Here is a 16,024-nt window from a genome sequence, read left to right as displayed (position 1 = left end):
GTTAAGCTGTCATCCTCCCTATTGGGAAAGCCAGACTGTTTTGGTCAAACTGTATTTTGGTCGTCAATCCCCAGTCTAGCCAGAATGGATAAACAGCCCGTGGTGGAGTATGCTTTTAGCCTTTGAAAAGGACTTGATCCTAAAATCACCTTGGACTGTCTGAAACATGATCCAGTCTCTCTGCCCCCTGATGCTGAGTGGAGTAACACTGCCTGACTGAAGGGAACAAATGGGCCCCCCCTCTCTGTAGGTGAGGTCTGGACATTGTTAACTGAAATGTTGCTATTGAGAGTGGTATCTGTGTCTAATGTAAAAGGAGAGTGGCTTTGCTAACCATTTGGAATGATCATTAGCTTGGTGCAATGTATTCTCTGCCTCTGTCCACTTCATATTCATCAGCTGTTCTTCTTTATCAATAAACTATCACAACTTAACAGTTCAGGCAACGGACAAAAAAAAGTAATTTTTAGCTAACATTATTAGAGTTGAAAATGTTGTGTGTGTCCCTCTCACGGCTAGTTAACAAACATACAGTGCAGATATATATACAAATGTATTGTTTTATACACTATTATTTTAACTTTTTTTCTGTTTCTAGAATGAATGCTTTCCTGACCAAGATAGACGATTTTTTTGTCAATTTGCTACCTGCTAGGATGCTAATACCCATTCTAGTGAGTTGTATATGTAATTCTATGGTGTCTCCTGTGTTCCAGATCAGACGCCAACCCCAACGCGCTTCCTGAAGAACTGTGAGGAGGTGGGTCTGTTCAGCGAGCTGGACTGTTCTATAGAACAGGAGTTCAGGAAGGCCCAGGAGGAAGAGGACAACAAACAGGTAGACAAGATGACAATAAGACAACTAACCTGATTATCAGGTAGACACGATGACAGTAAGACAACTAACCTGATTATCTTTTTGGACTAACTCCAAAAAGTTTTGGGACACTGTAAAGTCCATAGCCTCCAACTGCTCTTAAACGCTAGTAAAACTAAATGCATGCTCTTCAATCGAACGCTGCTTGCACCCGCCCGCCCGACTAGAATCACTACTCTCGGCGGGTTTGACTTAGAATATGTGGACAACTACAAATACCTAGGTGTCTGGTTAGACTGTAAACTCTCCTTCCAGACTCACATTAAGCATCTCCAATCCAAAGTTAGATCTAGAATCGGCTTCCTATTTTGCAACAAAGCCTCCTTTACTCATGCTGCCAAACATGCCCTCGTAAAACTGACTATCCTACCGATCCTTGACTTTGGCGATGTCATTTACAAAATAGCCTCCAACACTCTACTCAGCAAATTGGATGTAGTCTATCACAGTGCCATCCGTTTTGTCACCAAAGCCCCATATACTACCCACCATTGTGACCTGTACGCTCTCGTTGGCTGGACCTCACTACATATTCGTCGCCAAACCCACTGGCTCCTCGTCATCTATAAATCACTGCTAGGCAAATCCCCGCCTTATCTTAGCTCATTGGTCACCATAGCAACACCCACCCGTAGTATGCGTTCCAGCAGGTATATCTCACTGGTCATTCCCAAAGCCAACACCTCCTTTGGCTGCCATTCCTTCCAGTTCTCTGCTGCCAATGACTGGAACGAACTGCAAAAATCTCTGAAGCTGGAGACTCTTATCTCCCTCACTAACTTTAAGCATCAGTTGTCAGAGCAGCTTACCGATCACTGCACCTGTACATAGCCCATCTGTAATTAGCCCACTCAACTACCTCATCCATATATTATTATTTATTTTGCTCATTTGCACCCCAGTATCTCTATTTGCACATCATCTTCTGCACATCTATCTCCAGTGTTAATACTAAATTGTAATTATTTTGCACTATGGCCTATTTATTGCCTTACCTCCATAACTTACTACATTTGCACACACTGTATATAGATTTTCTATTGTGTTATTGACTGTATGTTTTGTTTACCCCATATGTAACTCTGTGTTGTTGTTTTTACCGCACTGCTTTGCTTTATCTTGGCCAGGTCGCAGTTGTAAATGAGAACTTGTTCTCAACTGGCTTACCTGGTTAAATAGAGGTGAAATTAAATAAAAATCAGGTAGACACGATGACAGTAAGACAACTAACCTGATTATCAGGTAGACAATATAACAGTAAGACAACTAACCTGATTATCAGGTAGACAAGATGACAATGAGACAACTAACCTGATTATCAGGTAGACAAGATGACAGTAAGACTAACCTGATGAAGCCCACCTTCCATTTCTATACACTATTCTGCACAATGACAATTATTTAAATGAAGGTTGGCCATTGTCTTTCCAAGTGTGAGGGTTTTTCTCTTCAGGAAGAGAAGATGAGAGTAAGAAATACAAACCTGCTTGTCGAATGCCTCGTTGGTTCACTTTTTATACAGTATTCTGCACAATTATTGAATCAAGGTCGGTCGTTGTTTTACGTTGTTTTAGGTGTGAGGTATTTACAGTGCCTTCGGAAAGTATTCAGACTCCTTGACTTTTTTCACATTTTGTTAAGTAACAGTTATATTCTAAAATTGATTACATCTTATTTTTTTCTCAGCAATCTACACACAATACCCCATAATGACAAAGCGAAAACAAGTTTTTAGACATTTTTGCAAATGTATTAAAAACAGAAAACAGAAATACCTTATTTACATAAGTATTCAGACCCTTTGCTATGAGACTCAAAATTGAGCTCAGGTGCATCCTGTTTCCGTTGATCATCCTTGAGATGTTTCTACAACTTGATTGGAGTCCACCTGTGGTAAATTCAATTGATTAGACATGATTTGGAAAGGCACACACCTGTCTATCAAAGTTGATGGTGCATGTCAGAGCAAAAACCAAGCCATGAGGTCGAAGGAAGTTGTGATGCGTGTGATAGAAGGAGTCAGGCGCAGGAGAGTAATACGCTACCAAAGAGTTTATTCCGTCGATAAACAGTTGCGCAAGCATGCGACAACAAAACTCAGGCACAGGGGAAATATCTACCCTGGCAACAACAAGGTAAGGGTAGCTCAACCGAGCTACAAACAGCTCACTACAAACAATCACCCACACAGACAAGGAAGCAGAGGGAACACTTATACAATGACTAATTGGGGATAAGGACCAGGTGTGTGTGATTAATTAGACAAGATAAGTGGAGTGATGATAAATGGATCGGCAGCAGCTAGTAAGCCGGTGACGACAAACGCCAAAACCTGCCCGAACAAGGAGGAGAGGCAGCCTCGGCGGAAGCCGTGACAGAATTGTCCGTAGTGCTCCGAGACAGGATTGTGTCGAGGCACAGATCTGAGGAAGGTCCCCAAGAACACAGTGGTCTCCATCATTCTTAAATGGAAGAAGTTTGGAACCACCAAGACTCTTCCTAGAGCTGGCCGCCCGGCCAAACTGAGCAATCGGGGGAGAAGGGCCTTGGTCAGGGAGGTGACCAAGAACCTAATGGGTTCCTCTGTGGAGATGTGAGAACCTTCCAGAAGGACAACCATCTCTGCAGCACTCCACCAATCAGGCCTTTATGGAAGACTGGCCAGACGGAAGCCACTCCTCAGTAAAAAGCACATGACAGCCCGCTTGGAGTTTGGCAAAAGGCACCTAAAGACTCTCAGACCATGAGAAACAAGATTCTCTGGTCTGATGAAACCAAGATTGAACTCTTTGGCCTGAATGCCAAGCGTCACATCTGGAGTAAACCTGGAACCATCCCTACAGTGAAGCATGGTGATGGCAGCATCATGCTGTGAGGATGTTTTTCAGCGGCAGGGACTGGGAGACTAGTCACGATCGAGGCAAAGATGAACGGAGCAAAGTACAGAGAGACCCTTGATGAAAACCTGCTCCAGAGCGCTCAGGACCTCAGACTGGGGCGAAGGTTCACCTTCCAACAGGACAACGACCCTAAGCACACAGCCAAGACAATGCAGGAGTGGCTTCGGGACAAGTCTCTGAATGTCCTTGAGTGGCCCAGCCAGAGCTCGGACTTGAACCCGATCAAACATCTCTGGAGAGCCCTGAAAATAGCTGTACAGCAACGCTCCCCATCCAACCTGACAGAGCTTGAGAGGATCTGCAGAGAAGAATGGGAGAAACTCCCCAAATACAGGTGTGCCAAGCTTGTAGCGTCATACCCAAGAAGACTCAATGCTGTATTCGCTGTCAAAGGTGCTTCAACAAAGTACTTAGTAAAGGGTTCTGAATACTTATGTAAATGTGATATTTTTCATTTATTTTTATTTTGATAAATGTGCAAAAATGTCTAAAAAACTGGTTTTGCTTTGTCATTGTGGGGTATTGTGTGTAGATTGATGAGGAAAAAAATTATTTAATCAATTTTAGAATAAGGCTATAACGTAACAAAATGTGGAAAAAGTTAAGGGGTCTGTATACTTTCCGAAGACACTGTATATGTGTTTTGGATGCTCAGTTTTCCTGCCAGAACCATCAGCTGAATTAGACACACTGCTGTGCACAGGGCCTTCACCTGTGTTTATCTCTGGAGTACAGTAAGATAAGGCCAGGGGAACCCTGGGTCAACCCACAGCTGCAGGCAGACAGGTGTGTTATGGGTAGTCCCCCTTTATCTTGCACTGTCATCATTCTTCAATCCCCCAGCCTCCACACACACACTCCAGGCAGGTAACTACTTCCTGAAACACTCATAGCAGGCACAAGCATGCACACGCACATTCACGCAATTCAACTCCTAACCAATTGTAACAAACTCCCATCAGGGATACACTGTGCTTGCTAGCTCACACAATCACAACAGGTAGACTCTACCCACCCCTATTCCCACTCACATGTCGGGATTCAACCACTGTGTTGCAGCAAGAGCCCCGACAGGCAGACAGACAGACAGACAGACAGGCAGGCAGGCAGACAGACAGACAGGTGAAGGGCTGTGACTGCTACAGGTGAGGTGAGGAGGGAGCAGGAGATCAGATTCCCCCAGGCAGCTGCTGTACTGTAAACAGCTCACTTCATCTCTCAGAAACACAGATAGAGGGATTCACGTTTCCTCCTGGTCCAGACTCAGACAGACAGACGCAGACAGACAGCAGCTTGAGACAGCGAGACCAGGCTGTACGCCAGACAGACAGACAGCCAGACCTGCACACTCGTCATGTGTCTGCGACATGTGTGGCTCACCAGCAGTCACCACTCACCACAGTCTCAGAACAGTGAGGTCTGATTGGACTCCAAGGTAGTTGTTAATGTATTATGGGTCAATGTTAAGAACTCTTTACCTGTGACACTATGTCACAACACAGCTACACTGTATCTCTCTGTCTCAGACTGCTGATCCGGTGTCTGGTCTGGGGGAGATGGGGATACATGCTGTAGGCTGTAGCTCTGCTGACGTCTGGGTCTGGGTTTGGCTCTGGAGACTTTCTGTGTCAGTCAGGGCACCCAGGCCACGTCTAGCCTCCCCAGTCCCCCAAGTCTGGCGGTGTGGCGTTTATGGTTGAGGAGCTGTGCTCAGTCAGCACGACTGGGAGGCGAGTCTCGGCAGGACTGTGGAGTACACAGCATAGCAGCATATCAGGGGAGAGAGAGGAGAAAGGTTGGTTTAAGTTCAAGAGAGCATAGCTCACAACAGTACACTCTTAGGTTATTAGGCTGTCCCCATAGGAGAACCCTTTGAAGAACCCCTTTTGGTTCCAGGTAGAACACTTTCCACAGAGGGTTCTACGTGGAACCCAAAAGAGTTCTACCTGGAACCATAAAGGGTTCTACCTGGAACCAAAAAGGGTTCTCCTATGGGGACAGCCGCAGAACCCTTTTGGAACCCTTTTTTCTAAGAGTGTAGAAGTTGGTACATCAGCAGTCTGAAAACCAGACCTTAATAACCCCCCCACACACACACACACACATTCACACACACCTCCCCAACAGTCATGAGTCCATAGTTTGCAAAAATGTAGTCCTTCAAATAAGGGGCAATCAGCAGTTGCTACATACATTTTTGGATTTATAAATTATTGATATGTACCCATTGATTCTTGAAGAATATAACTTATAAATGCCTCAGGAGCTTAGTTCAACTGTCATACCCCATCAGAACCCAAAATATTAACTTGTTTTACTCCAATGTTTGTAAACAATATAAATGTAAACAGTGTAAAGCCTCAAAACATGGTTACAACTATAATGTTGATATCATGGATGGTCAGTCCTTGCATCCATAGCTCTGTCTATGCATTTGAGAGTGGTTACATTTCTCCAGTCCCATCCACCCTCAGCTTTTTACCAAAACAGAGATAGGGAGAACACTTTGATATTGTTTCAACTGCTGATTGCTGCATTCAGGATCTTCTTGAGGAAAGTGACTGAGCAGTACAGGGGTTACAGTGAAGCTGTGTAACTTTGACATTTAAACTAAATGAACTTAAAGACAAGTTATTGCAGTTGGCTGTTAACAATGTGTTCTGACTAGGTCCTCTCTCTCTCTCTCTCTCTCTCTCTCTCTCTCTCTCTCTCTCTCTCTCTCTCTCTCTCTCTCTCTCTCTCTCTCTCTCTCTCTCTCTCTCTCTCTCTCTCTCTCTCTCTCCCTGCCCCTCCCCCCCCCCCCCCCCTCTCTCTCTCTCTCTCTCTGCCCCTCCCTCCCTCCCTCCCTCCCTCCCTCCCTCCCTCCCTCCCTCCAGAACATCTCTCTACAGAACCTCCAGAACCAGCAGCATCACTCTCGGATGGGGAACCATGACAACAGCATAGTGATCCAGCAGGCCCTGCCCTCTCCCCAGTCCAGCTCTGTCATCACCCAGGCCCCCTCCACCAACAGACAGATAGGGTGAGGCCTCCAGTCCACAACGCCTGGATTAACCAATACATGAACTAACATTAGACCTGGGTCAAATACAGTACATGTCAAATATGCTATTTTAGTATGCTTACTTTAGCTTGAAGTGTTTCACTTTTGGGACTATTGCTTCCATCTTTATCCTCTAGAGAACTACTCTGCCTTTTCTCTGTCTGATATTCAGTAGGGTGTCCTTTTCAGCAGTGGCCCAGTGATTGGCATCCTTGTGTAGTCTCTGAGGTCACACCAGTGTTCTGTTACACCTGGAGCTGTGTGTGTGTGTATGTCTGTGTGTGTGTATTGTGTATCTTTCTGTGTGTGTAAGTGTGTGTGTGTGTGTGCGCATCTGTGTGTATGTGTTACTGACAAGGCGATTCATGTTTAGCTGTTGGCTGTGTATTGTCCCACAGCAGAGCAGAGCATGTCAAGAGGGGCCCAGGAGAGAGGGATGAGGTCATCTCTGATGGCCCCTGCCCGGCCCTGGCTGCTTTTACAGCGGTTTAGCATTTCATGCTCTAAAATAGTCTCTTTATTTCTTTCACTTTAGGAGGGGGAAGTCACACAATAACTGCCTTTGGTTTAGATGTTTCGATCCTTGTTGCAACTGAAAGCCTTGTCACGCAGCTTCTTAAAAACAGGGTTATGATTGAATTCAGCGTGAAACTTGTGAATTCAAAGTGCTTATACAGGCTGATGAACAGGGTTCGTAATGGTAGTGTAGGGTCAGAGGACTGTTCAATTATGCTTCAGTCAGCTTCTTACTCTACGGGTTAAATTAACATAAAAATAGTTTCCCTGAGGTAAAAAAAGTATTTTCCAAAAGAAGACCTACAGCGTATGTATGAAAAAATGTATGCACTCACTAACTGTAAGTCGCTCTGGATAAGAGCGTCTGCTAAATGACTTAACATGTAAATGTATGTGTCTAGTTGGGGAGTTGGGGAGTTTAACATTAATGCTTGTTGACGTTTGTACATCTGTGAGCTCTTGAGTTCAGACCTCTGTGCTGTACAACTAGTCAGGATGGGTGTTGGGTGTGCCCCACCATGATGTCATAGACCCTCGTCCCGCACCCCTGGGGTGATATCAGCTTTTTTGGGGGAACGCCTTCATTGCACTCCCATCCACTGACCTGTGTCTTGAGTTGATGTTGTTCTCTCTCTCTCTCTCTCTCTCTCTCTCTCTCTCTCTCTCTCTCTCTCTCTCTCTCTCTCTCTCTCTCTCTCTCTCTCTCTCTCTCTCTCTCTCTCTCTCTCTCTCTCTCTCTCTCTCTCTCTCTCTCTCTCTCTCTCTCTCTCTCTCTCTTCTTTGTGTCAGTCTATCTTTCATTGATAATTGACACCTGAATCACACATACTGTACATAATGCAGTCACACAAGCACATGCACACGTACGCACACACACACACACACACACACAAACACAGGGGTGGATGTGGGTGCGCAGACCCACGAGCCACTGCGGCCCCTCATGATGAGTTCAGATGTTTTGTGGCCCCCACCCCCATCATAGTTGCCCATCCCTAAGGGATCAGAAGTCAGAAACACCATGCAACAATTACAATGCTTTATTCACTGAATCTGTGTTTGTTTTAGTCATAGCCTATTGTTCTCTCTCTCTGTCTCTCTCCCCCCTCTCTCTCTCTCTCCCCCTCGCTCTCTCGTTCTCTCCCTCGCTCTCTGTGCGTGCTGTTATCTTTAAAACATGCAGTCTAGAAGTGGAATAACATGATGTCTTGGACTAAAAGGTAGCCCTATAGTCTGTCCTGTGTTGAGCCAGACCTATAGTCCTGTGTTAAGCCAGCATTGTGTTAAGGCAGCTCTGTGTTAAGGCAGCTCTGTGTTAAGCCAGCGTTGTGTTAAGGCAGCTCTGTGTTAAGGCAGCGTTGTGTTAAGGCAGCATTGTGTTAAGGCAGCTCTATGTTAAGGCAGCGTTGTGTTAAGGCAGCATTGTGTTAAGGCAGCTCTATGTTAAGGCAGCTCTGTGTTAAGGCAGCTCTGTGTTAAGCCAGCATTGTGTTAAGGCAGCTCTGTGTTAAGGCAGCTCTGTTTTAAGCCAGTATTGTGTTAAGGCAGCTCTGTGTTAAGATAGATCTGTGTTAAGGCAGCATTGTGTTAAGCCAGCATTGTGTTAAGGCAGCATTGTGTTAAGCCAGCATTGTGTTAAGGCAGCATTGTGTTAAGGCAGCATTGTGCATAGATAATAAAAAGAGAGTAGCAGCGGGGGGGGCAATGCAAATAGTCTGGGTAGCCATTTGATTAGATGTTCAGGAGTCTTATGGCTTGGGGGTAGAAGCTGTTTAAAAGCCTCTTGGCCCTAGACTTGGCGCTCTGGTACCGCTTGCCGTGCTGTAGCAGAGAGAACAGTCTATGACTAGGGTGGCTGGAGTCTTTGACAATTTTTAGGGCCTTCCTCTGACACCGCCTGGTATAGAGGTCCTGGATGGCAGGAAGCTTGGCCCCAGTGACGTACTGGGCCATACACTACCCTCTGTAGTGCCTTGCGGTCGGAGGCCGAGCAGTTGCCATACCAGGCAGTGATGCAACCAGTCAGGATGCTCTCGATGGTGCAGCTGTAGAACCTTTTGAGGATCTGAGGACCCATGCCAAATATTTTTAGTCTATGTTAAGCCAGCCTGTGTCCAGTCAGGCCTGTGTAGTTTTACCACTGGTTGGAAGAAGACATGGGCTGTACCAAATGGCACCCTATTCCCATAGGGCTCTGGTCAAAGTAGTGCTCTATATAGAGAATAGGGCATCATTTGGGACGCAGCCCTGGTGAATATTGGATGTGGGAGCCATCAGTAAGCCTGACTGACACCCCTATACAGGCTCTTTGTACAGGAGAGGACAGGGGTGGAATTACATCCCCTTGGCTTGGAGGAGAAGAAATCACTGTCTGCCAGTAAAAAGAGACATAAGGCTGTGCTGAGAGAGACAGGCCTGTTTTACCTGACTTAACCTGTCATCAAAGACTCCCCACCTCGCTGGAGAGGAGGAGCATGGATAGGAAGACTCACCACTTCAGCATTTTTAGGGAATACAGTTGAACATCAGCCAGCTGGCTAAATCTGGCACATTTACAGAAAGGTTCAGCAGCGTGCATTGTCTCTGTCAAATAAGCTTAATAAACTAAAATATGTTTTAGTTGGTCAACTTTATTCTATAGTACAGATTCATCCATTTGAATGTGGTTGAGATCGTCAGAAAATCAGCAATTTTGTGGCATGTGTTCACAGTTAAACCTCAGCTATGGCGTAAGCCTCTGCTAAATGTATCTTCTGTATGGCATTGCCTGATCAGGCTGTTTTTAGATTTGTCTGTTTTGGGATTGTTCTGAACGTGCCAATGCATTGTGGTGCGGTGGTAATAGTCTGGGGAATCACTTGGTGTCTGTGTGGCGGTCAGTGCTGGTCACTGAGATGCCAGATGGAGGCAGAATGCAGCTGTTTTAGGGATATTTACAGCAAATACCATCAGGAATACCCTAACATGGAAACAACGTCAGACACAGTAAACAAAATGAGTTTATGAATACACATATAGGGGAAAACGCAATGTATAGGAAACATGTAACTGAGAAACCCTTCATTTTCAGAGGCTTATAAGAAATATGTAACTGAGAAACCCTTCAGTTTCAGAGGGTTATAAGAAACCTGTAACTGAGAAACCCTTCAGTTTCAGAGGGTTATAAGAAACCTGTAACTGAGAAACCCTTCAGTTTCAGAGGGTTATAAGAAACCTGTAACTGAGAAACCCTTCAGTTTCAGAGGGTTATAAGAAACATGTAACTGAGAAACCCTTCAGTTTCACAGGGTTATAAGAAACCTGTAACTGAGAAACCCTTCAGTTTCAGAGGGTTATAAGAAACCTGTAACTGAGAAACCCTTCAGTTTCAGAGGGTTATAAGAAACATGTAACTGAGAAACGCCAGGTAGCCTAGCGGTTAAAAGCGTTGGGCCAGTAACCGAAAGGCCCGATCCGACTAGGTGAAATATCTGTTGCTGTGCCCTTGAGCAAGGCACTTAACCCTAATTGCTCCTGTAAGTCTGCTAAATTGTAAGTGAGGGGAGAAACCCTTCAGTTTCAAAGGGTTATAAGAAACCTGTAACTGAGAAACCCTTCAGTTTCAGAGGTTATAAACCTGTAACTGAGAAACCTTTCATTTTCGGAGGGTTATAAACCTGTAACTGAGAAACCTTTCAGTTTCAGAGGGTTATAAACCTGTAACTGAGAAACCTTTCAGTTTCAGAGGGCTGTAACTGAGAAACCTTTCAGTTTCAGAGGGCTGTAACTGAGAAACGGTTCAGTTTCAGAGGGTTATAAACCTGTAACTGAGAAACGGTTCAGTGTTAGATGTTAATATTGGATTTTGTGCTGCAAAAGGGAATGAATGAGGCCAAGCTATACTAGAGAAGCAGGGAAGCCCCTACCACTCTGACTCATGCACTGACAGCGAGGGACAGAAAGAGACAAAGGGGTTACCCTGACCCTGCAGCAGGACAGGAGCCAGTTGTTTGCAACAAGTACTATGGAACCACATCACATGACCAGGAAACAATTGTTTCTAGAAGAGCTGATTCACACGGAGAGAGGGCGGAAGAGAGCGCTGGAAATGTTAACATCAGCGGGAAAAAGGGGGTTGAGGAAACCCCTCTGCAGAGGAACATAGTGGAACACCGGAAACCATTAGGGCCAACTAGCGCCTCCGTCCTTCTATTTGTCCGTCCCTCCGTGCATGGGGTCTCTCCACAGGAACTTCCTGTCCCCACAGCGGCTGCTGCTCTGCTAGCTAGGCTACACCACTACACCACACACACACATGCTGGTGAGGTTACACACAGGCCCTGTGTTCATCACAACAGAACAAGATACTGGAGGTCAATGGGGTTCCACTATGGTGCCCTACACTGAAAACTCCCAGATGTCCCATGTGCAGTATCTGTCAGCTTGTATGCGCCACTAAATTTGGTTGGAAATATCACAAGTTAGTTATGTATCTGTAATTTTCATTGTAGGATTGTGAAACCACATTCTGGTTCAGATATAACCTGAACCTGAACAGGTCCTTGTCCTCTGTTGTTGTTGTTGCAGAGACCTACAAAGCTTTAATCCCGATAAGATCTTCTCACACCGCACCCCTCCTTTAGAGAGCAGAGATTTGACTGAAGGAAGAGAGATCACCAAGCAATAACAGAATGAGTCTAGTCCCAGCTGGGCTGGCCCCCATCTGGGCTCTGGGCTCTGGGCTCTGGGCTCTGGGCTCTGCCGAGCACGAGGCGTAGAGCGTCCAATGAATTAGGATAACAAGTCGTTTTCATTGCTCCACAATGTTTACTAAAGAGCTTTGAGGCTTGGAATCAATTAAGATTGGCTTTCCTCAAGTCAATTTACTTTATGGTTGAGTTGAACCTGAGGAGGACAACGTCGTCGTCCCCCCGCTCTCCCTCTCCCCCTCCCGCTCTCCCTCCCTCCCGCTCTCCCTCCCTCCCTCCCTCTCCCCATCTTACTCCCCCTTGCTCTCTCTCTCTCTCTCCCCTCCCCTCTCTCTCTCTCTCTCTCCCTCCCCTCTCTCCCCCCCCCCTCCCCCTCTCCCTCTCCCTCTCCCTCTCCCTCTCTCTCTCTCTCTCTCTCTCTCTCTCTTCCAATCTTTGTCCCCCTTGCTCTCTCTATCTCTCTCTCTCTCGTTCTCTCTTGCTCTCTCTATCTCTCTCTCTCTCGTTCTCTCTTGCTCTCTCTCTCTCTCTCTCTCTCTCTCTCCTCTCTCTCTCTCTCTGACAGGAGAGTCCCTGAACACAGACTTTAGAGAACACCACTGACACAAACCAGTGGTAAAACCAGGCCTTCAGAAAAAATATCTTAATGTCATGGCTATCATTATCATACAAAGGGAAAGGGGTGTCCAACGGATTTGAATGCTCTCTGCCTTTTGAATTCTAAACATCTGGTCCTGACTTATGTCAGGGCTAAATGTGTTAGACATAGCTAGTCAACCAAGATAGATACAACATTGTAGGGGGACCACAACCTTTTGACTCACAGAAAAGGGAAGTGTGTGTGGGGACGGGGCTGGGCGTGGCACAATAGCACTGGTAACAATATCCAAACGTCTGGATGAGTAGGCTACATCATGAATGAAACCTAATGAACTTCATCAGGCATGCAGCTCAGTGAACCTGAAAACAACTGGCTTCTAAATGAGCTCTGATTTCAGATGTGGTGTTAGGTTCAGTCATCAAGCAACCATCTATTTATAATACATTGGAATCTTTCCAGCGGTATTTTTCCGTACGAGGAATCCAAGCTGGTACAGAAAGGTGCTTCTTGTTTATTTTCCTTCCCTATCGTATAAGGTGGTATTTGACTGTAATCAGTCGGTTATATTATCCCTGTACGTATGTTTTACCTTTCCTTAATGATTTTCACGGTCAAATTGTCTTTTGTCTATTTTAAACGGATTAATTCATAGCAAAAACAATTATTTAACAATCATTTTTTCATGAAGATTTTTTGTAATGAAGGAGAATCAAAACAAGTTTTCTGACTGACTGTTATTGGTTTGGAATGAAAACTGATTGTGAAACACTTCCCAGAAGTTGTGAGAAGTTATTGCAGCACACTGGCATAAAACGAATCTTCACCTGCGTTCATTTTTATATCAAAGTAATCTGTTGCTATTAGCACACACACACACACACACACGCGCACACACACACACACGCACACACACACACACACACGCACGCACACGCACTTTGTAGTTCAACTGGAACAACCTCCCAATACTTTTTAATACGCAGAGAAGTAGTGTGTGAGATATCACCTTGGCCTCCACTTTCAGACATGAAAAGTAAAGGAAGACTGTTTCCCTTGTTTGAAGTTTGTAACATGCCATTCCATACTTATGACAGACATATCTTTCAAGTGTAGTAGAATATCAGAGGTGACATTTTTTCCTTTTTATTTCTCTAAATGCAGAGTTGGTCTGTTGAGGTCAAATGACTTTGTGGATATTAAGTGCATAGTGGAGTGAGGAGCACATAAAAAGAAAGGGTTGTGTATTTTTTCCCTCATAGAAGACGGAACTGGTTTATCAGTAGGTATGCAGCTCACCAAAGTGAAACTTGGTGAAAGGAAGAGCGGTGAAGAAAATGACTCAAAGCTTTTTGTTCACATGTAGTTTAAGATACATGTTTATGTTCACACCTCTGGGCCGGGCCAGGCTGCAGCATCTTGTGGTCAGCCTATTGCTAGAAGGGAAGTTCACTACTGAAATAGAACCAAACGTTTTCATCAGTCTCACGCTAGGCTGTAGGGTACACTATAAGAATAGATCAGGCTTTGACTTGCTTTGTTTTTTCATGGAATATGATCTTATGTTTATTGCAAAATATATAGAAACATTTAATTATGTGTGTTCTTTATTTATCCATACAAGACCAGCTGGATAAAGTAGCATTTGGTATTTGGTTTTTCTTAGTCATCCCTATAGGATCCCTAACCTTTAGATGAATGGAGAACCATGTTGTTGTGCAAGTCTCTAGTACACCACTGCCTGTTTAAACATGACGAGCTACATTTACGGTGTGGACTATTAGGTGCTTGAAGAGTTATTCACCGATGACTCCATCATGTGTGAACTGAAATCCTCTTCCTTCCTGTTACAACTTCAGTTGCAGTGGGATCTCTGCACAACTTCAGTTGTGCCAAAAACCTGGAAGATATGGAATATTTCTCCATTGTTTACATTTTTATTGGTGGGCCGGGCCAACGCTTTAATAATAAACACATCTTACAGAGTGAGTGTGGCTTTAAGTGAATGGAATTCACTTAATATTCACCATAGAATGACATATAGACCTCATACTAATAGAATATGATTGATAGGATCTTTGTTTGGTCAACACTCCTACTGTACACTGCTTTCCATCTATCAGTAGATAAGACAACGCTAGCCACTGTTATTCTGCTGCCCATGGTGTGTTGGTGTCGGAGTGGGGAAGTGGAGGTCCGGGTCACAATAACTAACGACCAGTGGTTCTTGTCATGTTTTCATTGGCCAGGATTTGACCTTGTGACCCCTGGCTGCTTCAGCCACATTTCCTGTATTATTGTTGATGATTAGATTGCATTTACACAGTCAGGGAGATAAGGAGGAGGGAAGGAGGTCCACCCTGAGACCAGACCAGGGGAGGGAGGTCCACCCTGAGACCAGACCAGGGGAACTGAACTGCCACAGAATGTCTGTGTCCCAAATAGCACCGTATTCCCTATATAGTGCACTACTTTTGAGCTGAGCCCTAAATTAGTAAACTATATAGGGTGCCATTTGGGATGTAGACAATGCATGGGTTGATTTGACCTCCTGACCCTCCCTGCCCATGCCATGACCTCACCATCTGCTGGGAAGCAGGACATGGATGTGTGAACCACTGTGTTGTGGTGACCTGACATTAGAATGTACAGTAGAGTAACAGCGAGAGAGAGAGAGAGAGAGAGAGAGAGAGCGAGAGAGAGAGAGAGAGAGAGAGAGAGAGAGAGAGAGATGAAATGTGGAGAGAGAGAGAGAGAGATGAAACGTGGAGAGAGAGAGAGAGAGTTAGAGCAACAGGCAGGGAGAGGGAGAGGGCTAGAGAGGGAGAGGTAGAGAGAGGTAGAGAGAGAGAGGGAGGGAGAGAGAGAGAGAGAGAGAGAGAGAGAGAGAGGGGAAACGTGGAGAGAGAGAGAAAGAGAGAGAGATGAAATGTGGAGAGAGAGAGAGAGAGATGAAACGTGGGGAGAGAGAGAGAGAGTTAGAGCAACAGGCAGGGAGAGGGTGAGGGCTAGAGAGGGAGATGTAGAGAGAGAGAGGGAGGGAGAGAGAGAGAGAGAGAGAGAGAGATGAAATGTGGAGAGAGAGAGATAGAGAGAAAGAAAGAGAGAGAGAGATGAAACGTGGAGAGAGAGAGAGAGAGAGAGAGAGAGAGAGAGAGAGAGAGAGAGAGAGAGAGAGAGAGAGAGAGAGAGAGAGAGAGAGAGAGAGAGAGAGAGAGAGAGAGAGATGAAACGTGGAGCGAGAGAGAGAGTTAGAGCAACAGGCAGGGAGAGGGAGAGGGCTAGAGAGGGAGAGGTAGAGAGAGGTAGAGAGAGAGAGGGAGGGAGAGAGAGAGAGAGAGAGAGGGAGAGAGAGAGAGGGAGAGAGAGAGGGAGAGAGAGAGAGTAGAGCAACAGGCAGGG

General features: G+C 45.3%; 1 protein-coding gene across 2 annotated transcripts in view; it reads left to right on the top strand.

Annotated features, from left to right (window-relative positions):
- The window catches only part of LOC121585851 (cyclic AMP-responsive element-binding protein 5), a 79,395-nt gene that overhangs the window by 10,946 nt on the left and 52,425 nt on the right, over positions 1 to 16,024 (top strand). For both annotated transcript variants that reach the window (XM_045215475.1, XM_045215476.1), the window contains 2 exons: positions 717 to 838; positions 6,654 to 6,799. In XM_045215475.1, coding sequence (XP_045071410.1) covers positions 717 to 838; positions 6,654 to 6,799 — 268 coding nt within the window. The remainder of the gene's footprint in view (positions 1 to 716; positions 839 to 6,653; positions 6,800 to 16,024) is intronic.

Source organism: Coregonus clupeaformis, unplaced genomic scaffold (assembly GCF_020615455.1).
Source record: "Coregonus clupeaformis isolate EN_2021a unplaced genomic scaffold, ASM2061545v1 scaf0452, whole genome shotgun sequence".
Lineage (NCBI taxonomy): Eukaryota > Metazoa > Chordata > Actinopteri > Salmoniformes > Salmonidae > Coregonus > Coregonus clupeaformis.
Note: the sequence above shows the minus strand (reverse complement) of the source record. Positions and strands in the feature narration are given on the sequence as shown.